Raw genomic sequence first — 26,823 nt, forward strand, 5'->3', positions numbered from 1 at the left:
CTCCAGTACTCACATTCCATTCCAGAAGGTGCACATTTGGAGCTTTGGAATGGCATACATGTTGGCTAAATCTTATCTTGTGGGTTTTAGCCCCCCTGACCATCAGAGAAAGCCTACAGCACAGCACCCTTCTGAGATGCATTTCACTAGTTTCTTATTTATGTCACTATAAGATTTGTAGATTTCTTCTGAGGGTAAGAGGTTGAGATAATGGGGTGTTCTACTGTCATTTTGAAAAGATCTTTAAGTTACTTCAAAAGCTGTTCTAAAATAGACTTGAGCCTTATTGTTTATATTTAAGTTTTATGCAGAAATGGAACAGTATAGAACATTATTTATAAATGAGCAAAGGAAATGCTGAAGTTTATTGCCACTCGAATGAACTAATGCAGAGCCTTAGTCTCAGGCCTCTCAGCACTTGTTGATCAGGGAGAAACAACCAAAGCCACCGGTGTAAGGAGGGAGTGTGCTGTGCTTAAACAAGGAAGAACTTGTTTTGATGGTTTGCCATTAGCTTTCCTGTGTAGTAAGAATGAATTGTGGTTTTCTGATCAATTTCTTCCAATAATCCTTGTCGTGTTAAAATAGGTTGATAAAGTATATTGGTTAAATGATATGTTCATTGTATTGTTTAGATTTCGTATATAAACTTTAAAGTTTTTATTATGACTTTAAGTTAATTTTCTCAGAATTTGCTGCTTTTAAACTCAGTAATCTCTATTGCTATGATAGGTTTTCCCCTTATATTGTCAAAAAGCTACAGAAATACTAACCAGAAGCAAGGTCTCAAAAGTAGATTATAAATATGTCAGTTGTAGAAACGAACCATCTAGTAAATTAGAAACTGAGGAAATGGATATTTTCTATAGCTATTCAAAAAAGAGCCCCTTTAATGTGTATTTTTAGTGATTTTATCAGCCTGTTAGTCAAAATGTTTAAAATACTCGAGTTGATTTTCAAAAGGAAGCATTAGCTCTTCTGACAGAAAACAATTTAAAAATGAGACACAACAATTGGGTATTTTACTTCATTTATTATTTTCTAATTAAATAAAATCAGCAACAGAAATTAAAATCTAAATCACAAAAGTAATTATCCAGTGTATTTCAAGTGCATTTTCAAATATATATAATTCAGATATTCAAGCGTTATTATATAAGCTGAATTCAAATTTCTTTGAATATATTTAAATAACATTTCAAGTATACTTACGGAATGTTAGAACAAGCAATATATTTGAAACAAAATGTAAACTTTTTTTTTTAAGTTCAGACACTTCACAGACAGGTTAAGTACCAGGAGGAAATCTACCTTTAAATGCATCTCTGTTCATGGAAAGTGTCTGGAAGTTTCCAAATGGCAATTTCAGTTCTGTTCACCAAATCACAAAACACCAACATCCACACTTTCAAAGACAACATGAGATCACAATTTTTTGTTACAAATCAAAATATACATTACTCGCTCCTTCCGATCCTTCCGATGGCACATCCAGGTCGTGTTTACTGGAAGGCAGATAGATGCGCCTAAGTCTCAAGATTGCTATAATCCTTTGACGGAGTTGGCCACGGTCTTGCATTGTTGCCCTGCTGTTTTCGGGTTTTGTGTACTTACTTTTCAAGGGAGATGGGAGATGCCTGCTTAAAGATACTTGTGGGTGTAGGTTTCCCCGTGTTTCCCTACTCCATTCCCTCCTCTTAGGGGTGTGTGAGATGATGCATGAATGTTGTGCTGTTACTCCTTCTGAAGGAAGAGATTGTTTGCACTGTCTCAGGAAATACTAAATAGGAATCAACCAGGAAGTTTTCATTTCGTCGGGACTTTGAGAAGAGTGATCTTGTCGGCCCTGGATTAGATCATCCTCTAGAGTTTTTCCAAACTTTTGGGGTTGGTCAGGATCTCTCTTGCCAGTCGCCACGTTTGTTTAGCAGCGTTTTCCAGAGCCGAGTGCGGTTTGCCTTGAAACAGATCTAAGTTCGGTAAGAAGTAGTGGGGACACCGCCGACACTGCAGGCATGAGATGAGCTGCAGCAGAATTCCGTTCAGCCGGTCGCCCAGGCAAGATTCGTCCCAGTCCGACTCCCGGGGATGCTTCTCACACTCGTAAGACACCAGAGTCTTCATGTGGTAGTTGTTGAGGGGCTGGCCTGGCAACTCCAGGTGGCGGTCGCGGAGGGTTTTCAGGATAGAGAGACATTTCTTCCGGCAGCCCCCCATTTGCAGTCTGTTCTCAGCCTCTGCGAACTGCAGCACCCAAGCGTCGCTCTCCGCCGAGCTCTGCTTGCCGGCCAGGGAGTGGCACTCCTTGGACAACAGATTGAACCCCTCGGCCTTGACCTCTGCCACTCGGTTAGGTCCTGGCCAGGGGATGTGGGGAAGCGGCCAGTGGGCAGCACTCCGCGGCCAGATCCCGGTGCATTTAAAGGCCGGGGTGATCTGCACCACGTACCTATCGCGGATTCTCAGTTTCACTTCGCTCGTGTCAGCCACCATCTTTACTACATCCCTGTAGCTACACTTGTCCACCGCCTGAGCCACCAGCGTCTGAAACCTGGAGCGGATTTTGCGTGCCGAGAGGTAGCCCGAGGCGGTGATGAATTCCACCCAGAGGGACATGCTCCTCTTGCGCCCGTCGCTCAGCTTCAGCACCGCGCAGCCAGGCAGTGAGCCGTCGTCCACGAAGTTAAACACCCCCATCTGGTTCAGATAGAGTACCACCTCGAACTCGGTGGGAGAGATGACCTCCAGGCCCTCATAGCGGTTGTCCATCTCGTTGAGGGAGCTGATGAAGCGCGGTTCCTGCACCTCCACCTCCTTCAGGACGTCGGAGACCACTTTGCAGACTTCCCGGATGGTTTTGGCGATGGCAGCTTTCCTGGCCTGGCATTTCTCGTTGTAGTACTTATTCAGGTGGTAGACCAGCTTGGCCTGGGCCGCGATCATGTTGGGGCAGAGATCCGGATTGTACACCGGAGTCTCACAATAAGCTGTGGGATCCAATGCGGCTGCTAGCGCTGGAGCCAACTTCGGTGGTGAAAGGGGGCCACGCGCAAAAGGCACCGAGCCTCTCTCGGACAGGCTGCAGTGGGGGCCGCCCTGCCCTGCCGGCCTTTTATCCGCGAGCCTAGCCGGTCTTAAAGTGAAAGGCTGCACTCTCCCCCTCTCTCCTCCGTTAAAGAATCCGTGTCTGAGAGAGATGCGTGGAGAGAGCACCTTCTCAATAAAAACAAAAGTTGCGCTGAATCCCAGCAAAGCTCTTCCAGTAGTCAAAATAGTCACCCCTTTCCGTATTTATTTACGTTTTCCCGTAATCATTGTGTGTGCAGGACTGTTAATCAGACGGAGGAAAAAATGTGCCGAGTTTGTGTCCGGGTGAGTGTGTGTCTGTCAGAAGAAGCTGCTGTTGGTTTGTGTAAAAGCCCAGATGCACTCGTGTGGAAATTATAAAGGCAGGGCCAGGCAGGCGGGCGGCCAATCGCCACTGGGCTCGTCACGACAGCCTCCCCCAGCTTCAGCCCGGCTAATTAATCCCCCCTCGTGGATAGAGGCACAGAAACCAAAGGTAGGAAGCTGCTGCCGGCAGAAAACCATCCAGGCCACCTAGACAGGTTGGAAAGCAAGAGGAAATCTGGCTTTGGTATAACTTGAAGCATATTTACACTTGGAAAAGACTTGGCTAAGAGAAGTGGCTCTCTGTGCTGTAAAGCCTGCTTGTCTGTTCACCTCCGATGAGCTATCCAGGTGGACTAATGGTCATCCTCCAATTAGTGAAGTCAGCGGGGCTTTCTAGAAGAAAGTCACTAACTTGCATTTAGAGTAAGGTAATTAATACCCGTTAATCCTTGGGGTCTTCTTAATGCAAGTTAGAAGTTTGCTTCTTAACAGACTGAGACGGAGAAGTCCTCCAGTTTTTCTCCATGTTGGGTGTTCCCAATCAGAACACTTTTCCAAACCTTAGGCAGAACCTGTTCTCTTTTTACCTAGGTTTCCCCCTTTTCATTCGCTGAGAGGAATCTGAAAATTACTGCAGAGTGCGGTAGATAATATCTACCCAGTTAAAAGAGGGGTGATTAGAACAAGTTCACCTGTCTGCAGTGCCCTGTGTCTGTAGCTAGGCTGGCCGGTGCTAAAATAACAAACAGCAGTGAGGGCTGTATGCTCTTTCGGGAGTACTTCCCATAAGATCTCTGGGATTTAGATGGGCTGTATTGGACAGAAGGCTCTAGAAGATTCACAGAAGTGGGCTTTACACTGAGAACTGGAAGGTGTGGCCGTTCAGCCTTGGCTGCTCCTGCAGGCTTAAAGACAGATCTCGCATCTCAGGTATCCTTAGTGGTGGCCAACAGTAGGTTCCTAATCTTATGGGATTTCATAATTTGATTATGGGGAGATGGCCAACGTCTTCAAAAATTAATTTGTAACCATTCAGGTTTGGGTTTGTCTGTTCGTTTGTTTTAATTTGTTTCATTCTGGAAATTTTCGAAGACGTGAACCTTTCTAAATTTTGGAACCCTAAGGAGGTGTTTTAGGGAGCTCCTCCTCCTTCCCAGACCATCACCAGATGAGCCCTCAGTGCACGTGAACTGAAGAACGAGTGGTTAGGACTTGCGTGGTAGTTTTCAGTTGCTGGCCTTTAGTGCAGAGGTCTGTTTGTGTCCTATGAAGAGAATTTCCAGTGTAAGGCTAGAGGAGCACCTGTGTAAGCACTTTTAATGGACTCCTGTGGCGGACTCCCAACTTTTAAGCATCACGGGGCCACCTCTAATTTACTTTCTTGTTACCCTAGAGTGATAGATTCCGATTTAGATTAAATTAGTGCGTAACATTTGGGGCTTACGATGGCCGTCTATTCCATTCCCCCAAGACGTTGTGTTCCCTCGGGAGGGTGGACTAGGGACTCTCAAAACCCCTCCCCAGTTTGCAGGCGTCGCGGGTGAACGCACTGCTACCTTTTGGCAGCCGAAGAGGCGGTGGAGGAGGCAACCCAGAGTGCCAGACCAACAAGAAAGAACTGTGCCGCCAGGAGCGGCTGCTGGGGACGCGCGGGTCATCAGGGTGGGTGCGGCAGGCAACCTCTCCCCGCGGCCTTTGCGCCTTCCCCAGCTCTCTTCCTTGGTTCATCTGTTCTCAGGCTAATTGTAAAGCTGTCTGGGTGTCTGGGTGTCCCCACTCTCCTCCACTGCTGCAAACCACACTCGGTGACCTTGTACCACTCTGCTCTCGCCGCCTCCCCGCCCTCGAGTGGCTCCGTCCTAGTGTGACCTCTTCTCGGGCTTCAGTGCAACCCAGGGATACTTGGCCCTGACCTTCCTGGGAGATCGCGCGCCGGATGCCTCACTCCGCCTATGGGGCTCGAGGTAGCTCCAACGCCAAGGCCTTAGTAGTTCCCTATGTCCGACGGTGGGATTCGGGCTACCATGGCCGCCGACTGCAGCCTGGCGCAGGTGGCGCATCTTTCTGGGCTCGCTGTGCGGCTTAATTGGGTTAAAGCGAAGCTAAACACCGAAGCACTTTGTGCAAACTAATTGATGCAACCGAGGCCCTTCCCTAACGATTTTTCACTTGGAGCAAGAGAACCACAAAAGTCGTTACTCCTAGAGTGTTGCAGGGTAGTGAGGCCACGGGTTTCTGGAAGGCCAGGCCCGCCGGGCGTCCTGAAGCACCCACCACGCCCGGTGCTGACAGTGATTTACATAAAACTGGACTCGCGGCGGCTATTGTCGCCGTAGGTTGACCCGGCGGCTTAGAATAACACTAGCTTGTCTTTCTAGCTGCCGCTACTGGGATCGTCTGCTACCCTGAGCCCGGGAAATGAACTGCGCCTGTAGCTGAATCCTTTCCGCAATCTCAACACTCCTCGTTGTAGAAAGAAAACTAAACAGCACTGATGGCTGCTTCTTTCCCTCCATGCTTTCTTTAATTGAATTGCCCATGGAGAGGAATTAAAATTAACGATGTGTTTTTGTGTAATTCACCTGATTTTAATTGAGGTTTTGGCATTCGATATATTTTGTACTGGTAAATTATTAACTCCCTGATAGTAATTTTAATTTAAAAAATCATTCGACCTATTGGATTGTTTGAACTGGTGATGTTATACAGAAGTGATATAAAATCTGTTTTATTACGTGACAAGTCTGTATAAGAACTGGATTGATGCCAGTCGATTTTTTAAATATAGTGTTATGGAGTATCAGAAGAAAAGCTGTGTGTGCCTCGTGTTTTAAGACATAAATGGTGAATTGTTTTCAGTGGTATGCATGTAGGCATCCTTGACATGAGCTAATAATAGAACGATAATTGAAGAAAAGTGACCTAATTGGAGGGAAAAGAAATACCCAAGAATCTCATGATGTAACCACTGAGATGCCTGCATTGGAATGGTGTTTAGGGTTTAACTAAGGCAGCCTGGATTTAAAATATTACAGTTAGGGAAAACAAATCTAGCTAAGACGCAAGCCTGTTATCATAACATCTAGCCATATTTGTGAAGGGAAAACAAATGTTGTGAACTTTAGCACTCGGAACAGGGCTAATACTAAGGACAAGACAACTTTTTTTGAAGTGGGCTTCCTGAGTGACTGTCCCGGTGGGGGTGCACTTCCATGGCCTGTGCAAAGTCGTGCATGCAGCCTCCAACAAGGAGGTCAAGAAAAACTGCATTGTGTTCAGAAGTGTGGGAGCCTAGGGTTTCTAGGGGGGTTGTTGTTGTTTTCTTTTGTGTTTAAGTGACTATTTAAACTCAAATTGCAAGTTCACTGACTTCACCAGTGGCAGTCTTCTGGAAGCTCATAAGGGATGTGAGTGAGCAGTTACGGTGCTCACTTACACACGGTCCTCCGTGTTTTCATTATCTGCCAGCAGCTAGTTTATTCACAACTGTTCATGAACTTAAAGTTTTATTTTTTTAATATGTGCTTATTACTCCGGAGACTTTAAAAGAATATGACGTTGTTTTTATTAAATTATTTATCTCTACTGCTGGAGTGGCTTTGAAGGCTCATCATGTGCATGTGATTTCTTCCCTTCTCTCTTTTCTAAAAATGGACCCAGGCTACTTTAACTGTTTCTTTCTGCCAGACACAATATATTCCCCCCTTTACACTAGAGAAATTAAAGACAGATATTTGTGCAGCGTTTTCTTTATGTGTCAGATTAAATAATGTGAAATGGGGAGGGGTTCTAGTAATTTGATGGCATTTATATCTTTCTTCCTATTGTGACTTCTGGTATAAAAGCACTTAAACAAAATAGCTTGAAAGTTTCAGGGATTTCTTAAAGTTATTGTTTTGTTTTTGAAAGTCAGGTTCATTACAAAGTCAGGCAGGAGATTAAGGTCAGTGTTTGCATGACATAGACCTGTTCAATCTGAGCACCCTGGCTTGAATGATGGAGTCCATTACCTCAGTGTTCTTTGTTACCCTGGTGCACAGTTCTATAGTCACATTTGTAGTGGCAAATACTTTTTTCTACACTATTCCTTAGTGTTGCCATTAGTAAGAGTTGAAAAGAAAAGTAACTTAGAGATTAAAGATGCCAATTGGAAGTAGAGGTCTAAGGATCACCAACCCTGCTTGATTGACAGCCAGACTTTTCCTTTTATAGATAAGGGGGAGTTAAAAGTTCAGCTTGTATATGTAATCCTCTCAGTTTCCTCTCTTCATTTGAATATGTGCATAGAGGTAACAGGATATTTCAAGTTGCTTCTGTAAGTTGGGGCAGAGCTAGGGAAGAAAAAAAAAAGATTGAGGGAAAACTTATCAATGAAAACAGTTTTTTACTGTCCATAATGAATTATGTCTCTGATTTCTTCCAATTGTCTTTGGACAATGGGATTTACATTCACTTGAGTTTCGTGGAATGATGATCTCTCTGTCCTTCCTCAGAACCCTTGGTAACATCCCCAGGTTCATTATGACAAAACTAAAATTGTTTTTGTTAAATCTCAGCCTGAATTCTTCATTCAGATATCACAGAAATAAGTAAACAGGATAAATGGACTCATCACTTCATTTTTTTTCCTGTATGAACAAATGAAAACAAGGACCCCCTCCCACACACACAACAAACAACAAGGATTTTATATATGTGACTGCAGCCCCAGTGCTCTGAGTAGGCTGCGTTTTTATTACACTTGGAGAAACAGTGGAACCAGGTGTGATCAGCTTGTTAGTCTAGGACCGCACTGCTGTTATTATCACTTCATATACTGTGATGATTAAACCACTGAAAATATTCAGCATGACCTTGAGACTGTAATATGGTCTCTAATCAACTTCCAAATGAGTGCATATCCAAAATAATCTCTCCCTTTTGTTATTTAGTGTTTGGAGCTTTTTTTTTTTTTTTTTTAGTGAACAAAGCATTCCTATAAATTGGGCTTTATTGTAATTTTCAGTAATTATTAACTAAAGTGCTAATTTAAAGTAATTATATCACAGAAAATGATCACCTCTTACAACATTTATGTAGTGACAAATTTTTTATAGAAAAGGGGCATTAGTATACAAATAGGAATTGTCTTGTACATACAGGTATAGATGGTAAATGTTTGCAGACAGACTCCCTATATAATATTTTGTTTTCCCTTCTGGCTATACTCACTATACTAAGTATGTAAATTTTAGTTTACCAGTGTGTACTATTTCCTAAAAACACAATTTTTTTGTATAGTGGTGTGTTAAAAATATCAAGTGAAAAGTAGAATTGATAAACAGTACTTTTAAATCTTTATAACCTTTTTTACTTTATCTGAATAAAAAATTAAAATCAAGAGCATAATTTAAAAGTATTTATTAAATAAAAATTGAGGATCCTGTTAAGTAAAAACACTAGCTTTACTTTGGTATGAAATCTGCTTCATAAAGTTGGGTGTAGGGCTGAAGAGATGACTCAGCAGCTAAGGGCAATCAATGGCTATTCTTCTAAAAGACCTAGGTTCAATTCCCAGCGCCCACGTGGTGACTCAAAACCATCTGTAACTCCAGCTCCAGAGGACTGGTGCCTTTCACTCGCCTCCTTAGGCACCAGACATGCACTTGGTGCACATATATATGCAGGCAAACCACTCACACACATAAAATAAAATAAAAATAACTTTAGAAAATACAGTTGGGTGTATTGAACTATAATTTGCAAATAGTACTATTCCAGTCTGTGAAGTTTTCATATGAATGTACCATCCTGTGAACTCTCAAATGAATTAGCAATATTTGAGGCATATTTGTTATTTAACATCTTTATGGCAAAAGAAAGAAATCTCACCAACTGTCAGTATTTGTATTTTACTTTGAAGTTGCTTTAATCTTTCTTTTACATGATATAAGGTGAGACTATGAAGTAATTATAGCTAGTACTAAATAATGCATGCACATTCTTGCATCATATGCTTCAGAACCAAGTTTCGTATAAATGCACATTGTTACTTAAATTTAGATGGTCAAGAACACCAAACAAAGAATTAGTAAAATGTCCAAATAGGGACATTTTTGTTAATGCTGCTGCTCTCCCAGATAGCTCTAGTGGAACTTGTAACTAGTCTTTAATCCCCCCAAGATACACAAATTATTTAAATGCTTTCTGTTTTATATTTTTATTTGCAATTAAAAAAGAAATTTTAATGTTACACAAGCTTATTAAATAACATTATTATTTAATGTTACAGGCCTATTAAGAAAAAAGTTATTGCTTTCTTAACAATCTTAAACCGTTTTTAGCAAACATTCTTTTCAGTGTTTATAAAATAGCCTGCACATGCACACATTCATACACGAACACGCGCACACACAACCATAGTATTTCAGATAGTAAAAGACTGAATTGGCTTTTTGTGTTTTTACATGAATCTGCCAAAAGGAAACAGGGACTAAATATAGACTTTATTTTCAGGAACATTCCATAATGTTGGTTGTTTTGTTTTTTGGTGTTTTTTTTTTTTTTTTTTGGTTTTTTTTGTTTGTTTGTTTGTTTTTGTTTTTGTTTTTTCGAGACAGGGTTTCTCTGTGTAGCTTTGCTCCTTTCCTGGGACTCACTTGGTAGCCCAGGCTGGCCTCGAACTCACAGAGATCCGCCTGGCTCTGCCTCCCGAGTGCTGGGATTAAAGGTGTGCGCCACCACCGCCCAGCCTGTTTTGTTTTTTTTAAGATTTATTTTTATTTATGTGAATGTATGTGTGTGGTGTGTGTGTGTGTGTGTGTGTGTGTGTGTGTATGAGAGAGAGAGAGAGAGAGAGAGAGAGAGAGAGAGAGAGAGAGAGAGAGAGAGAGAATATATACCGTGTGCATAGGTGCCTGTGAAGTAGTCCAGAAGACGATATCAGATGCCCTGGAGCTGGATTACGGGCAATTGTGAGGTGCCTGATGTGGGTGCTGGGAACTGAACTAAGGGTTTCTACAGGAGCCACAAGCACTCATCCTTAGAACCTTCTCTTCAGCCCCCATGAACCAGTTCTTACCAGTTTTTAGTAATACTTTCATAGATTGCTGGCAAATGGATTTAAAAACTACTAACTAGAAATTCAACAATTTCTATCTAGTCACATGCATATGAGTGCTGTACACTTTTTGTTATAAGATCAAGAAGCTTAAATGTCAGTAGCTATTCTGTTCATGAAAAACCTATACTTCTCAGACATTCACCTACATTGATAACTACCCATGCACATAAAAATGTCTTTACGAATTTAAAAGCATTTCCGACTTTTGTGACAGACCAAGGTTACTTTTTTGTAACCTTCACCTGTATTTGAAAAGCGGAATGCATAATTCATTGGGGAGGGTGGGTGTGGGTTTGTTTCTGGGTTGGGGCTTCCTAGTAGGCAGCCCAGTTCTTCATTTGTTTTTCTCTCCACGCTGCATTAGCACGTTTTCCCCTGTGTGCATCTGCCAGCACACAATTTAGCCACGGGCATCTGTAGACCTTGTGGTGATCAGTATTGCAGGCAAAAGCCATATGTGTTTAAATAAAAAAAAATCTCTTTATTTCATTTGCTGTTTTAACTGGATGGATAACTTTTGTGCCTCAAGACAGAAGAAGAAAAAATACAGAAATAATTAATTGCCTCTATTCTTAAGGCAGTTTCATTTCCCCCTCCAATATGGAATGCTTGTCAGCTCTCCTGATAAATGACTGCATGTATTTGCATAGATTTTACATTAACACAAAAATTAGTTTTATTTGTGAAAAACTAGTTTACATAATAATATAAAGTCAGTGTTATTGATTACATTTTTAAGCATGATGACTGTAGAGAGACTGTATGTAACATTCTAACTTTTCAGAGGTCTGGTCAACTTGTTCCTTAATTTAAACTTTCTCTTTAATTATTTATATTGCTTTGTATTAACTAGATATAAAAATGTAGTTATAAAATTTCCAGTTTTAACGAGCATCTTTAAAAGCTATTAACCACAGCCATTTCAGACACATAGCACAGAGTAGCAATCATTTGGATAAAAGATTACTTTAAACTTTACCAGGGAATTTTTTTTGAAAATATGCATTATGAACTGCATACATTTCAAAATATTGGAGGAGCATGTCATGGGACTGGTCTAATTTTGATAATCATGTTATCCCAAGAGCACACACCATATTGGATATATGTAGTTGAACTCTTTCCTGGGAAGTTATTTCTAATGTATCTAAGAACCATCCTCTCCTCTATTGTTCCATTTCCTTAAGTGTATTTGATTGAATACCTTAACCCAGTCTTAACATAGAATTAAAAACAGCAACAGCAACAGCAACAAAAACAAACAGCACACACACACACACACACACACACACACACACACACACACACACACACACACAAACCCACTATCCTCGAGCTGTCTGGGTTCTGAAAAGAGTCCCCATCTAAGAGGCAGGCAGGAAGCGGATGATATGGCATCATGTTGTCTAGAGGCAGCCTGCTAATTACATGCCGTCCTTGTATTATCCATGTTGTGGAAAATGCAAGTATGTTCAGTGCTGTTAGTTACATCACAGAGCTTTTCATACAGTACACTGGATCCTCAAGAAACAGACTGACTATGCTGAAAGGCAACCCAAACCCAGAGTATCTCTGCCACTTCTTGATTCCAGGCCACCCTGGGTGCCAGCTGTCACAGCTCAGCTAATGATGACAAATGCCCCTCTCTATGCAGATTGCCGAGCTTGCAGGCTGCTGTGAGGCAACCAGATTACCTTTCTTCAGATAGTAACTTAACCTTTTAAGCTCATGTCAAAATCAAATGATTGGCTGTGATAGTTTCAATATCTGTATCTTTAAAAAACCAAAATCAAAGTAACACCTTATGATGCTATGAAATTTGTTTCACTGTATGATTGGCAGCCTTCACCTTGGATGCTATAATGTTCTTAGTGAGATCTATGTGGGATATATGGCACAGCCAGTCTCAAGAATATGTATTTGAACCAGCTTTAAATCAAGTAATAGGAATAATTCAGAAAAGCTAATTCTGTGAAATTCTGGGGGGGAAATGTGTTCTCTTTTTCTCTTCATATGAATGTTGGAGCCTCTCCTTCTATGTATAGACCCTGCATGCTCCAAATGAGTGGATGATTATTCTTTATACTTAAGTCAACACGAGAGGTGGGGTGGAGAACAATACTCAGTGAATGTACGATCTCATTCAGTCTGCAAAAGAAATGTTAGGCCCCACAAATGAAGAAACCAAGATTGAGAAGGTTAAGAGTCTTACCAAGGGTCACACAAACAGTTTCAGAGCCAGGTTGGTCTAATAGTGGCTAGTGTTGGCTCTACAGCATGTGGACTACATTACAAAGACAAGTATGTGTGGATTCCTGTATTTCCTGGTATTCTTTGTAGCAGCAGATGCTGTGGTAAGTATTCTGAAAAGAAAACTAGAGGCCTGCTTTAAGGATACATTAGCTTAAGGATATGATCAATGAGTTTTAAACTCCGTATTATATAATTCTTAATATGCTATAAACTTCAATTTTATAACTTGCTAGTCTTCCACATGGGGAAAATATTTAGGAAGGATATATACTATTAAATGAATATAAAATTGTACTAATTCACCCAAAAATCTATTTCCTTCTAAAACCAGTTGATATTCATAGGTAGGCCTAGTGTCATGGCTAGGCAGCTAAAGGCATTTGCTGCCTGGCCTGATGACAAGAATGTGATCCCCAAGATCCAAACAGTAGAGAAAGAAAATTTACTCCTGTAAATTGTACTTTGTATTTCACATGTGCTCTATAATGCACATGTCCCACCCCATACACACAAAATAAATAAATATAAACATAAAAGTAAAAACAAAGTTAATGGGCTGTATCTTTATAGAAAGAGAGGTTTAGAAATAATTGCTTCAACAATTATTTGCAAAAGTATTTATATACTTCTGTAGGGTTCTGTTATTCATATTGTGTCACTCTGTGATATCAATGAGCTGTGTAAGCAAAATAATATATAGCTTTTTGCAACACTCATTGAAAACTTCCTTTCATCATTAAAGTGCAGCCCTCTCCAAGAATGCTATGTAGCCAGGTATACTGGCCCAGAGCTGTGTATCATCTGTCACCTAGGAAGCTGAAACAGGAAGAATTCATTGAATTCAGCCTGGCCTTATAGCAAATCCCAGGCCCTGCATCATCAGCCCCTGTCTCAAATCAAAATCAAATCAGAACAAAGCTTTGGGAGCCCCAGGTGCTTCCCCGACACGCAGGGTCGTCCCCCCCCCCCCATCAAATGTGAGGATTGTTTTCAGTGATAGACATCTGTAAAATTGTAAAATTTTCATATATATTTTAATTATGATACTTAGAATTTCCAGTAAAACTAATGCTTAGCATATGTAAATGCATATAAAGCTTCAAGTGAACATTTTGTTATACCATACCATGCAATTAGTATGAGGAAGAATATACTTTGCCTCATGAGTCCAACAGTCTCTCTCAGAGCAGAAGAGAAATTTAAGGGAGTTCTGTGGCCCCTCCTTTGGCTATGTGTCTCCTCTGTTACCCAGCATGGCTCTCCAGTCCCCCTGCTGAGAAGGAGCCCATCACCCACCCACATTCACTAACAAGAAGGAATTCTTAGGAAGCTCTTCCTGATATAGGGCCATAGTCCCTCCTTGAAAAGCTTACCTTTTAGTAAGGATTTTTCCCCTACAGTCTTATTCTTTTAACAGAAGGAGGCCCTTTAAAGTAAGCATGATCAGCCACCCCATTACAGCTTTTTTTACTCTATAGTAGTCTTTGGTGGGAACTGCTCTTGATAATGATCTCTTCCTGAGCCAGTGATGTGTGGTCCAGCACTCACTCAAGATGCTGGACAGTGGCTGGAGAGCCACGGCTCCCCTTGAGCACCATTGTCATGGGGATAGGCCCATCCTCTGAAATACACCGTGCCACTAAGCTGTGAGGTCTGGGATTAAGTGTAGTAAATGTATTCTCAACTAGTGATATTTTCAGTTTATAATGAGTTTATTGGAATGCAGGTCCATTGCCTATCAATAATAACTATATGTCAGATATCAGATTGAATATACTTGTACCCTTCAGTCTTTGTATTGATACCGTGTTCCATGATAGCCACTCCTCTGTTCAAGACCCAAACTTCTACATATGGCTTTTGGTAAATATGATGACTGACTAGAGTATATTACTCCCAAATGAACTGGGGACTGTAGAGCAGCTTTCAATAAGTGAGACATTTAAATCAACTTTGGGTACTACCAAAACCCTGTTGCTAAATGCTGTGCATAAATATCTGTGTGTGGGGGGGGGCGGTTGCGTACATGCATGCATAATGTGTGTGTGTGATATGTGTCTGGGTGTTATCTGAGTACAGGGATACATGTTTCATGGGCATTTGTGTGAAAGTCAGAGGACCACCTCAGGTGTTAATCCCTGGACTCCCTCCTTGTTAAGAGACAGGATCTTTTTGTTGTTCCCTGATGTATAAACACCAATATCTTATTGGTTTAACATATGTATCTAGAATATTTTTTTGAGATAGGGTTTCTCTATTACATAATCCTGGCTGTCTTGGAACTTGCTATGTATACCAAGCTGACCTCAAGCAAAGATCCTCCTGTCTCTGCCTCCTGAGTGCTGGTGTTAAAGGCATGCACCATCACACCAGCTGTAACTAGAATTCTAAGTGTATGACTTTTGTTTTTTTCCAACGCAGTTTATCTTGCCACTTTTAGGTATTTTTCCTAGGTTTGACTGAGAATAAGTTTTATATTATTATTTTGAGTAAGAACAAGCATAACAGCTCTTTCTAAAAATCTGTGCAAGTCTACAAATACAGTGTCCATAGCAAAACAGAATCTAGCTTAAATAAATTTAATGTATCAACTTATCCTAGGTATAGAAAGAACTCAATATGTAGACAGATTAAATTCACTAACTATTCCTTGTCAAATACTTTAAATTCTGGGCTTGGGAAATACTCCAGTCCATAAAGTACTTTCTAGGCAAGCATGAAAACCTGAGTTCAAGCTTACGAACATCCATAAAAAGCTAGGCATGGTGACACATACCTTTAGTCCCAGCACTCGGGAGGCAGGGGCAGGTGGATCTCTGTGAGTTTGAGACTACCCTGGTCTACAGAGCTAGTTCTAGGACAGCCAAGGCTACACAGAGAAACCCTGTCTAAAAAAAAAAAAAAGCCAGTAGTCCTGCACTGGGGATGCTGAAACAGGCAGATCCCTGAACATAGACTCCGAGGTAAGTCAGGCTAATAAGAGAACTGACTCAGAAAACACAGTGGCCAGCACCGGAGGAATGCTGCCTGACCTCTGGTCTCTTCATGCGCGCATACGCGTGCGGTGCACATTGTATGTGGATGTGGTGATATTATGTTTCCCAAAATATTGTGCACCCTAACAAACTTATCTGGGGTCAGAGAACAGAACAGCCACTAGATATAGAGACCAGAAAATGGTGGCACACACACCTTTAATCCTAGCATTCCAGAGGCAGACATCCATCTGGATCTCTGTGAGTTCAAAGACACACTGGAACAGCCAGGCATGGTGACTCACGCCTTTAATCCCAGGAAGTGATAGCAGAAAGCAGAAAGGTATATAAGGCGTGAGGACCAGGAACTAGAGCTGGTTAAGCTTTTAGGCTTTTAGCAGCAGTTTAGCTGAGATTCATTTTGGATGAGGGCTCAGAAGCTTCCAGTCTGAGGAAACAGGATCAGCTGAGGAACTGGCGAGGTGAGGAAGCTGTGGCTTGTTCTGCTTCTCTGATCTTCCAGCATTCACTCCAGTACCTGGCTCAGGTTTGTTTTTATTAATAAGACCATTTAAGACTACATGTGGACCCACACATATGAAACACACACATGGATGCTTAAAATTCTAACCTAGTTTCTCATGTTTTTATCAGAATGTACATCCCATTTGGCGTGAAGCATATATTTTGACCTGAATCACCTTTTCTGCCAATAGCTTTTGTGTCTATAAACAGAATCATCAGGTTTTATACATGTTTAATGCACAGAAAAGCAAGTCAACTTTAAATACAAGTGAAGAGCACCCAGAGCACACAAAATACTATAGGAATCCTATGTGTGTTGGCCTGGTACTGTTTTCATTTGGAAATAGTAACAACAGTTTTGAAATCATTTAACGTGAGTAGAGTAAATGCTTATAAAAAGTGATCTAGCTAATGAGTTAAAGACAATATGAAATCCTTTAAACTATGGAACATCTCACTCTCAGCCTTGTGTGGTGGCCCTTTAGTCTTCTCTGTATGTCTACTGTTAAAGTGAGGCCTGAAAACTTTATTCTTTCTTAAATTTTATTCATTCATTTATTTATCTGTTGGAGGTGGGCTTGCATGTAGGCCATGTCACACATGGAGGTCAGATGATAACTCAAGGGAGTCACAGTGGGTTCTCCTACTGTGTAGGAGATTCATCTGCCCTGGAATCTATGCCATCATCAGCTTTGAGGTGAGCACCTCTCTCTGTGAGCCATCCTGCCAAGGTAGTCTTTCCAACAGGACCCTTGCACTGAATCATTTTCTTGCAGTACATTGCTTGAGTTGACTATCAGCATGCCAGAGTCAGATGGTCAGTAGAGAGCCAAAGGGCCTCCAGTGGGCTGAGTTGTTTAGAAGATGCACTGGAGAATTAAATAGTAAGAAACAAGTAAACAATAAAATGCAAAAACATATTCCACATCTCTAGGTTTCTGTGTGTTTAAAAAAAGGCAAAAATCCCATTTATACTCACTTTTTATGAACATTATTTACTTTTAAAATCCTAACTTTTTGCTAGAAGTGAATTCATGCTTTTATTTGCCAACCCCCTAACTAAAATAAAATTACTATTTTTTTTTATTTATTTTTGAGACAATATCTTTGTGCAGGCCTGGCTGTCCTGAAATCTGCTATATAGACTAGGCTGGCCTTGGACTCACAGAGATCTGCCTGCCTCTGCTTCCCAAGTACTAGGATAGTTGTGTGTGCTACTGTACCTGGGTCAGGAGAAATGAGTGCTTTTTCCCCAACGTTATTGTGACTTTTAGGTAACAACATAAGGTAGCAGTCTGCCTGCGCTTTGGCCTTGCTGTTGTGTCTTGGGCAGAGAATAGAGAAGCCCCAACTTTTACAAAAGCAGCCTTCAGAGTGTAGAGCTGCCCCTTCTGTCTCATCTGGTGGCTTCTGCAGTAAGAGGCATCTCGGTTGTTTTATGAACTCCCTCTCTGTGCTCAGAGGAGTTTATATGTTGCCCACTCTATTGTGCTTCAGTCCCAGCAGACCCACGCACATTCTGCTGAGCATATTTGGGGGATAATTAGAACTAATGAAGCCTGGAACAGATCTAATTCTCTAAGTGATTTATTCCCATGCTCTTGTCTGATGCCCAAGAATTCTCCAGATCATGATCTAGCCCATTTATTTTTTCCTAGCTTTGTGTTGTCACAGCTATTCTGTTTTTAAGTTGGTGTGTTTGTTGCCTTTCATAGACATTAGAAATACATCGGGTCCCTAAAAAGCTGAGAAATATGTTTCTAAGGAGGTTTTATGTCACTTCTTCATCCCCAGGGTTAGGGGACTGCCAGCCCTTTGCTGCCTTTTGTTTGTGTTTAGACCTCAGGATGCCCATGGCACCTGTGAGTAGATGAACCGGATAGGAAGCCTGGGGTGGTCAGTCTCTATCAGAACAGGTACTGGGAAGTGAAACCTGCAAGGGAAATAAGTGGAAATCATTAATGAAGTATTTCTGTTGCTGATATAGGTTTCCCAAGGAAGTCAGGAAGGTTTTAGAAGCTATTGGGATGGCCTTCATTTCAGAGGTCTGTTTCATTAGCAGGGCTTCACTGTGTTGGCAGAGCTGAGAGTGACATTTCTCCACATGCCCTCACCAAGTAGCCAGTGATTCAGTGGCCTGTAACACTGTAAATCCCATCAGCTAGCTTTCCTTTCCTGTTATAACTGCTTCAGTGAGTGGCACTTGTGTTAGGAAGGTTAAGATCTTGGTGGCTTACTAAGGGCATACTAGACCCAGGACAGACACAGTTGCCAACAGAAGAAGGCTATAAAGATATTGAAGCAGTGCTACAGTAAGGAAGATGCCCAAGTCTTTGCAGGTAGCTTTTGTAGCCTCTGTACTTGTACTTGTACTGTGTACTGTGCACTTGTACTCCTCTTGCCAAAGAATCAGAGCAGAATTTTTTAAGAATTGGCACTTTTATGTATTGACCCCTGTCTGTGATATTCTCCATACTCTGTACTTGAGATAATAAACAGCTTAAGGGCAAAGACCAGTTTATTGCATTCAATGAAATACCTTCATCAGTAAAGTTCACCAAGCAGGCTGCTTAAAGAGTATTGATGGTCCTAAGATACCGGCATACTCCTTTGATAAATGTCAGTCTTAACTGTACACCCGAGCCTATAGCTTCTTCTCCTCATATGCCACTCCTCTGCCTGGAAGGCAGCCAAACACTCAAATAACTCATCTTCGGACCTTGGTAGGAAAAGGCATCTGCACATTTTTATCTCTTTTAAAAAGACAAGGGCTATGGTAGAAGAGTTGCCATTAATGACTTCCCCCTGTATTGTAGATGTCCTATGAGCTGCTTGTACTTTCGTCCTCTCAAAAGACTGTGGAATGGACACTGCTGCCTCTTTCCTATTGGTAAGACCCTGAGACACAGGGCCACCCAGTAACTCCTATACCCTTTCAAAGCTGGGTATCTGCAAATTTGTGATTTTTATCCATGTCTGCTGCCTCCACAGCCCAGGCCCCACTATCTTGGTTCATATACTAAACCTCTCTAAGTTTGTTTTCTCATATGCAAGATAAAGATAAGAATATCTAGATGGTGAGGTTATTGTACAGATTAAATTAATACACATCAAATGCTTAGACTATTTTAAAACTTGTTTTTCCCCAATCCACACAGTACCTAACAGCTAGTATTCAGCATTTCTGAATCTAGATCCCAGCACTTATCAAGACTGGCTCCTGGGTGAATATTTGCTAAATGTCTAATTAAGGTAGTAGTATCTATCTTGTTCTTAGTCGAAGACTTTGTTAATTCTACTAACTATTTTAACCATTTACTGCAATGTTTGTAAAATGAGTAAAGTTTTCATCCCTGCTCTCCAGAAACCCTGGTAACTACATTGATAACTCTCAAATTTGCATCTCCATCCAAAACCCTTTCTCCACAGTCCAAGCTCATTTGTCCTGTGGTCTCCACATTCTCTCCCATATCTAAGACACATTTCAGACTGATATCCAAGCTGACTGCCATACTCCACAAGTGGCAATTCCTTTGTTTTCATACCACATATGCACAGCACCAATATACCCACTTAGACCAACATTTTAGCCACCATTTTCTCTTAAGTGGCATCTCCTCCCTCCCTCCCTCCCTCCCTCCCTCCCTCCCTCCCTCCCTTCCTTCCTTGCTGTGTGTGTGTGTCTGTGTGTGTCTGTGTGTCTGTGTGTCTGTGTGTCTGTGTCTGTGTGCACGCCCACTACATGAACATGAGTGTTCATGCACACACATGCAAACACCAGATCAGGCTGTTGGTGTCTTCCACTTGTTCTCTGCCTTGCTTCCTTGAGACAGGGTCTCTCACTAAACCAGAAGTGCAACTTTTCAGCTATGTTGGATGACTTGCAAGTGCTCAAGATTGTCTATCCCCACCTCTCACCCCAGTGCCAGCCGACATCCTGTCTTCCCCACTTCCTGCAATACCCTTTATTCCCATTTCTCAACATAGCAGCTAGAATGGAGGAGTGAAAACATGGCTGCAGAACAGCTGAGAGTTTACTTCTTCATCCACAGGCACAAGGCAGTGAGAGGTAACTGGGAATGGATGAGTCCTTTGAAACCTCAAAGCCTAGCCCCAGTGACATACCTACTCCAACAAAGCCACACCTCCCAATCCTTCTTCAACAATTCCATGAGCTGGGGACCAAGTATTCAAATTGATGAGCCTATGGGGCCATTTTCATTCAAACCAGCACACCCTCTCTGTCTGTTTGCCTTTGGATTTTCACTGGAAGAACTGCATTTCTTCCTCATCTGAATGCTCTTCCTTCTCAGGCTTTAACCTCACTTGACTCCCTGGGGTTAGCTGTGTGGAGTTGAGCACTGTTGAGATCTAAGTTCAGTTCGGTTTGGCTTTTGGTTTTTTGTTTGTTTGTATTTGTTTTTCAATTTTGTGTACATTGCTGCTTTGCCTGCATTCATATCTGTGTGAGGGTGGAACTAGAGTTACAGACAGTTGAGAGCTGCCATGTGGGTGCTGGGAATTGAACCCAGGTCCTCTGGAAGAACTGTCAGTGCTCTTAACTACTGAACTATCTCTCCAAAACTATCTAAGTTCCTAAACTGTGACAAGCAGATGACTTTTCATTTGTCCCTTACCTCCAAACTCTAGCAGAGGACTGTACACATATGGGGATCTCTGTACAAACATCAGGTGAGAAATTGAGGGAACAGATTAGGGTGTGGAAGTAGTTAAAAGACAAGTTTCTAAGTGATGATTAGTAACCATTTCTTCTTTGTGCAGATTTCAAATTTAGCTTTCACACATAGTATTTCACCTTAAGTGTTACAGTAATTACATGCCATAACTCATTCTACATGCTAGTTTTCAATTTTCTCTTCTGATAATTACCATTTTTTAAAGACTTTATTATGTATATAGTGTTCTGCCTTCATATATGCATGCAGGCCAGAAGAGGGCACCAGATCTCATCATAGATGGTTGTGAGCCACCATGTGGTTGCTGGGAATTGAACACAGGACCTTTGGAAGAACAACCAGTGCTCTTAACCTCTGAGCCATCTCTCCAGCCCCCTGATAATTATTAAAAGCCAAATTTGGTAAGTAGGTTGAAATGCTCAGACATTTCAGGCTGTTACTAAGAGCTTGCTTGGTCATGAAGCAAGTTTGGAGTTTCATTCCTGACTTGTTACGACTACAAGTGATCATTTTGAGAAAGTCCTTTGTCATCAGTCTTCTCTTAGGCCACTCTGCAGCACAGTTTAAATAAGTCCTTCATTTACATGGTTTGAAGATAAATATTTTCATTTTCCATCATTCACAAATTATGAACTTTCTGTCATTAAGTCTGTGTGTAAGCAGTGTCTAAAATGTACAGTCTTTAGGCTACTGATGGGGAGTAGATATGTTAGGCTACTGTGAACCCAGACATGCAAGCTTACATTGTTTGTAGTGCTTTGTCAACACAAGCTTGGGAACATTGGAAACATAGCCCTGAAATTCCTTGTACTGGGCTTAAGCAGGGAGCTTAAGTCATTCGGTTATCAGACATTTATTGAGGTCCTCTTAAAGCTCCCCACTATTCAATGTGAAACCATCCCTGCCTCACAATCCACAGGTCCTTAGGACTGCAAACCACAGACTACACAGTTGCAATTTAGCAAGCAAAGAACCTGGTAAGTTCAGAAGGAGGTACTGAAGAGCTGTGAAGGAGAGACACCCAAACACAGCCCAAGAATGCCGTCTGAGCAAAAGCCTGAAGATGAGTATGGCAGTCCTGTGAACAAACATTTGTAGAACATAATTTTCTCTTTCCATCTTCCTATTCTTAAGCATCAGGACAACTAATTCAGCCACAGGCCACGTTGCTCATAGCTAGCTAGCTCCTACATAAGGGCAACCTGCAAGAAAGGTCACACAGCAGGAAGAGTATTTGGCTGCACCTGAGTTGACTCTGATACTTGCTTGGGTACAGGAACTCTACCAGTTAGCATACAAAAATAACCACGTGAGTGAGTTTTCTAGAAAGAAAGTAAGTTCAGTTTTAGCCATTGATCAAGGGTTTATCCAGATGAAACAGGCAGTTTAGTGGAGTTGAACTGAGTCTGAGGCTTAGGAGAAAGATGGAGGAGTCACCACCAGAAACGTGCCCAGAAGCACAAGAACATCTGCAAGTCTGCAAGAGACAGTATGTAATGAGACCACTACAAAGAAGTGATTTGATTATGAGGAGCTCCAGCAGAGGAAGAGGGGACAGGAGGAGTGAATGGGAAGCAATGTTCAGAGAGATAAGGAAGGAAACTAACAAGATTATTGTAAAGCCAAAACAAGAGAGTGTAGTGAAGAGCTGAGACCAGCATTAGCCATCACACAGTTCAGGGAACATGAAGAGTCCCTGCCCTGCCTCTCCACATGTGTGTTAGTCGGATTGCAGAGACAGAAAGCAACCAGCCAGACTGAAGTGAAAGTAGGAGGTAGAAAGTGAATCACAGGATACATGCTCAATAAAAGTGGATCTAGTATAAATGAGATTTTGTCAAATGTGGATGGATGCAAGACAAATTTTAAGAGTTGCTTGAGCCTGCCTGGGTCACAGGAAAAGCAGCTATGGACATGAAAACTGACAGGAAGGGGAAATTCATGGAGCTGGTTTGTTTTCGCACTAACAGAAGGAAATGTTACATTTTTCTTATCACCACAAACAATTGACACGTAGGCTGATTACTAGGAGGTAATCTATATAGTTCTTACCATTTCATTTTAATTTTTCAATTCGTATGTATTAATAAGTGAAGGATGAGATACTGGTTTTGGAAACTCAGTCAGAGGTTTGGAAGGGTAACAAGAAAGGATGTTGCATCCTAGGAGGTAATTTTGTCTGGAGAAGAGCTACCAGCTAGCCATTAAAGGGTTCCCTTTTCTCCTGCTTATAAAAGCTTTGGGGCCCAGGTGAGGGCAGTGGGAGGACTGGGCTATTTCCAGCCATCACCAACAAGAGCAGGAGGCAAAATGGGTGACTGAGGAGTAGAGAGCTACCATGTGCAAACAGAATTTGTAACAGCATCAACATACATAAAGTCAGAATTACTCATACCACACAGCTTCCTCATGTGGAAGAAGGGAGAAACAAAATGACTGGATACCCAGGGATGAGGACTTGTGGAGAGCTTCCGGCAGAAGGATGTGAGTACTGGACCTCTGTGAGTCGCAGCTGCCAGGCTGCTGGTTCCAAACTGATGGGAGTCAACTTTGGTCAAGTTGATAACCTGGAAGAAAATGGAATGATGGCAAAAACTGCAAGTCTTGTTAAGAGTCGGGTTATAAGATCACCCTCAGGCTGTCTGGTTTAACTTGAATTTCATTGGTAAATCCAAATTTAAATAGGAATCCAATTGGGCAGTTTATCTGACCATTGTGGGTGGAGGTGAGATATCCATGTGGTGAGTTCTTGAGCAGGTGGGTGCATAAGATGTCTAGAAGGCAGGAGGCAGAGGAGAAGCAGAATGAGGTAGAACATGGCTAGAAGTAGACAGAAACTGCTGGAATCCAAAGGCCAGAGTTTTAATATTAAAGTAATAGGTTTTCTATATGGAAATTGTACTCTATAAAAATGATATTAACAATTGGAATGGAAAAAGAAAGGGAGCCAGAAAGAATAGAGTGAATTATGCTTTGCGACTGGAGAAGGAACAGGCTGAGTCAGCAGAGCCTACAGAAAAGCGTGCACAGCCCAGTGGCTGTCTGGGGTAGAGGAAGCCAAAGAAGCTTCACACAGAACCCATGTAATTTAGTGTTCTGCATACCTTTAAGATATTTAATTAATAGTTCTATCCCAATATCTGAGAACAGTAGAATTGGTTCCACTCTTCCTGCAGCCTGGATGACCATAAAACTGCCCACACAGGGCAGTCAGGACACTGCTCCCCTCAAGCTGGACACCCTTTCCACCCTCCTACCTTCCTGTGAAGGGGGCATTGCATGTGAAAGCATCTGCAGGGGTCATCCCTGGCTTGAATCCACATAGTCAGCTTGTTTCCAGTGTTTTCCTAAGGAGGAAGGAGCCTGCTGTGCTGACTGCTTCCTCTGAGATATGCAAAACTTACAAATGCTTTCCCTTTGTCTTTCCTCCTCAGGTAACTCCTTTCAGAGAAAGATGCTCTTGCTTGGGGTTCAGAAAGGTGGGGTGCTGGGCTTGAGCTTTTGAGTGAACTCTGATCTTTTAACTGGCTGTTTGCTACCTCATCTAATGAGAGCTTTGAGGGAGATGATTTCTAAGCCCCACCCCCTTTCATTGTTAAATTTTTATTTAACTTTGAGGTCTGTGCACAAGAGCTGTTTGACCTTCACAGGTCAGTGTCTTCCTCTAAACCACATTATAATCAGAATTATAGTAAATATCTATCTAATCAAGTTATTTTATTGTATTAATGTTTTCTTTAAAATATATCATTTGAGCCGGGCGGTGGTGGCGCACGCCTTTAATCCCAGCACTCGGGAGGCAGAGCCAGGCGGATCTCTGTGAGTTCGAGGCCAGCCTGGGCTACCAAGTGAGCTCCAGGAAAAGGCACAAAGCTACACAGAGAAACCCTGTCTCAAAAAACCAAAAAAATAAAAAAAAAATAAAAAAATAAAAAAATAAAATAAAATATATCATTTGTTACTTAAATCTTTAGTTTTTGAGTATTTTTAAGACAAATTAAGTTGAATGTGGTTTGTCACCACCAGAACTCATATTGAGGAGTCTTTGTTTCACACAGTGTTGGTGTTAGATAGGTCTAGTTCCCCTTTTCTGTCTTCCAAGTGACCCCAACCCTCTTGTCCTCACAGGAAGCTGAGAAGCAGCAGCCTGCCTAGGCTTGACCTTCCAGCCTTCAAAACTGTAAATGCAGTAAACTTTGATTATTTATCATCATTCAGTCTCAGGTCTTCTGTTATAGTAATAGCAAATGGATTAAGATACAGTTTTAGGAGCTTGAGAGATAGCTCAGCAGTTAAGAGCTCTTACTGCTTACCTGGGACCTGAATTCAGTTTCCAGCACTTATGTTGGACAGCTTACAATGACCTGCAACTCCAGCTCCAGGGGGTCTGATGAACTCTTCTGGCCTGCATGAGTACTTTCAAACACACACACACACGCACGCACGCACGCACGCACGCAATTTAAAATGATTTTTAAAATGTCTAAAGACACAGGTTTATATGTTGATCTTTATATAACTTTAGAAAATACATAGTGGATATTATAGACTGGAAATCAAAGTTACAATGACAAGAAAATAAGAAAGAATAATTAATCATGCAAAATGAATTTATGACTTCAGGGTACTAAAAGAACTTCTAAGTTTAATCAAAGAACCCATCATTCAGGAATAATAGAGAACATGAGATGTGTTTGAAGACATGATTGGGGAAATATTAGAACATTGTGTATTTGACTCTTCTTTCCAACATTGCTCAGCAAGGTGTGGAAAGGACATGAGAAAAGAGACACAGTGTAGCCTCACTTTCCTGAAGAAGAAAATATGGTCTAAACTTTAAAAACAAAAACTCACATTCTGATAAATTAAGTATCCCATAAGGTCTAGCTCAGTCTCTAAGAAAGTAACATACATGTGGGCATTCCTGTTCCCCTGGGGAAGGGGTTCCATGACCTCCTGCAGCTGTGAACACACAGATAGGTGTTCCAAACCCATATACAGAACAGCACAGGATTTGCATAAAACTACACATCTGTATCCTTAGTCATCTCTAAATTACTCATAATCTCCAATAGGATATAAGCATTATATAAATAGTGGTTCTACAGTATTTAAGATATAATGACAAGAAGGCATGTGCACATGTTTAGTACAGATGATTTTTTCTGAAAATTTTTCATTTATGATGGTTGAATTCATAAATGTGAGTCCTGTGGGTGCAGATACAGAAAATCAACAGCAGAGTATAAGAAATAATGAAGGGGCTAAGCATGGCAGTATACACCTTTAGTCTTAGCACTCAGGAAGCAGAGGTAGGAGGATGGCTGTGAAGTCCAGTGGTGTGGCTTGGTGGTATAAAGCACTGGCCTAGTATGCACAATGTCCTGAGTCCAACTCTTAGCACCTCAGAAAAAAATAATCAAAACAAAATCCTCACAAAGATACAGGTGGTTTAGAAATAAAAGGTTAAGAAGATATACCATACAAATAACAGCGGCAAAGCATTAGAGTGGCTACATTATAACAGACAAACCAAACTTCCACTAAAGAGTAGCTAAACTGGACATTTTAAATGATAAAGGCATCCATCCATCTGGTATGCAACTGACAATAAACCTCAGTGAATATAAAGCAAAGACACAGAAGTGAAAGATGAAATATACAGTTCTTCAACAGCAGTTGGAACTTCAATACCCCACCTTAACAGTGTATAAAATAATGAGATAAAGATTGGCAAGGGTAAAGAAGACTCAGCCACCTTGTGCTCATGCTACAGCAGAGGAGAGCTTTGGGTGCAGCCCAGTACAGAATCCTACACTTACTTATAACACTGTGAGATGGTGTGTGTGTGTGTGTGTGTGTGTGTGTGTGTGTGTGA

The 26,823-nt window shown here is 41.4% G+C and overlaps 2 protein-coding genes across 4 annotated transcripts in view; one reads left to right on the forward strand and one right to left on the reverse strand.

Moving 5' to 3' along the window:
- Nbea (neurobeachin) overlaps nucleotides 1-26,823 on the forward strand; it is a 547,801-nt gene that overhangs the window by 382,543 nt on the left and 138,435 nt on the right. The gene's annotated exons all lie outside the window — the stretch shown is intronic.
- Nucleotides 1,316-3,248, reverse strand: Mab21l1 (mab-21 like 1). The gene has a single exon (XM_059265104.1). It carries the CDS (start codon nucleotides 2,941-2,943, stop codon nucleotides 1,864-1,866), a length of 1,080 nt encoding a protein of 359 aa, XP_059121087.1. The 5' UTR covers nucleotides 2,944-3,248; the 3' UTR covers nucleotides 1,316-1,863.

The sequence above is a fragment of the Peromyscus eremicus genome, chromosome 6, assembly GCF_949786415.1.
Source record: "Peromyscus eremicus chromosome 6, PerEre_H2_v1, whole genome shotgun sequence".
Lineage (NCBI taxonomy): Eukaryota > Metazoa > Chordata > Mammalia > Rodentia > Cricetidae > Peromyscus > Peromyscus eremicus.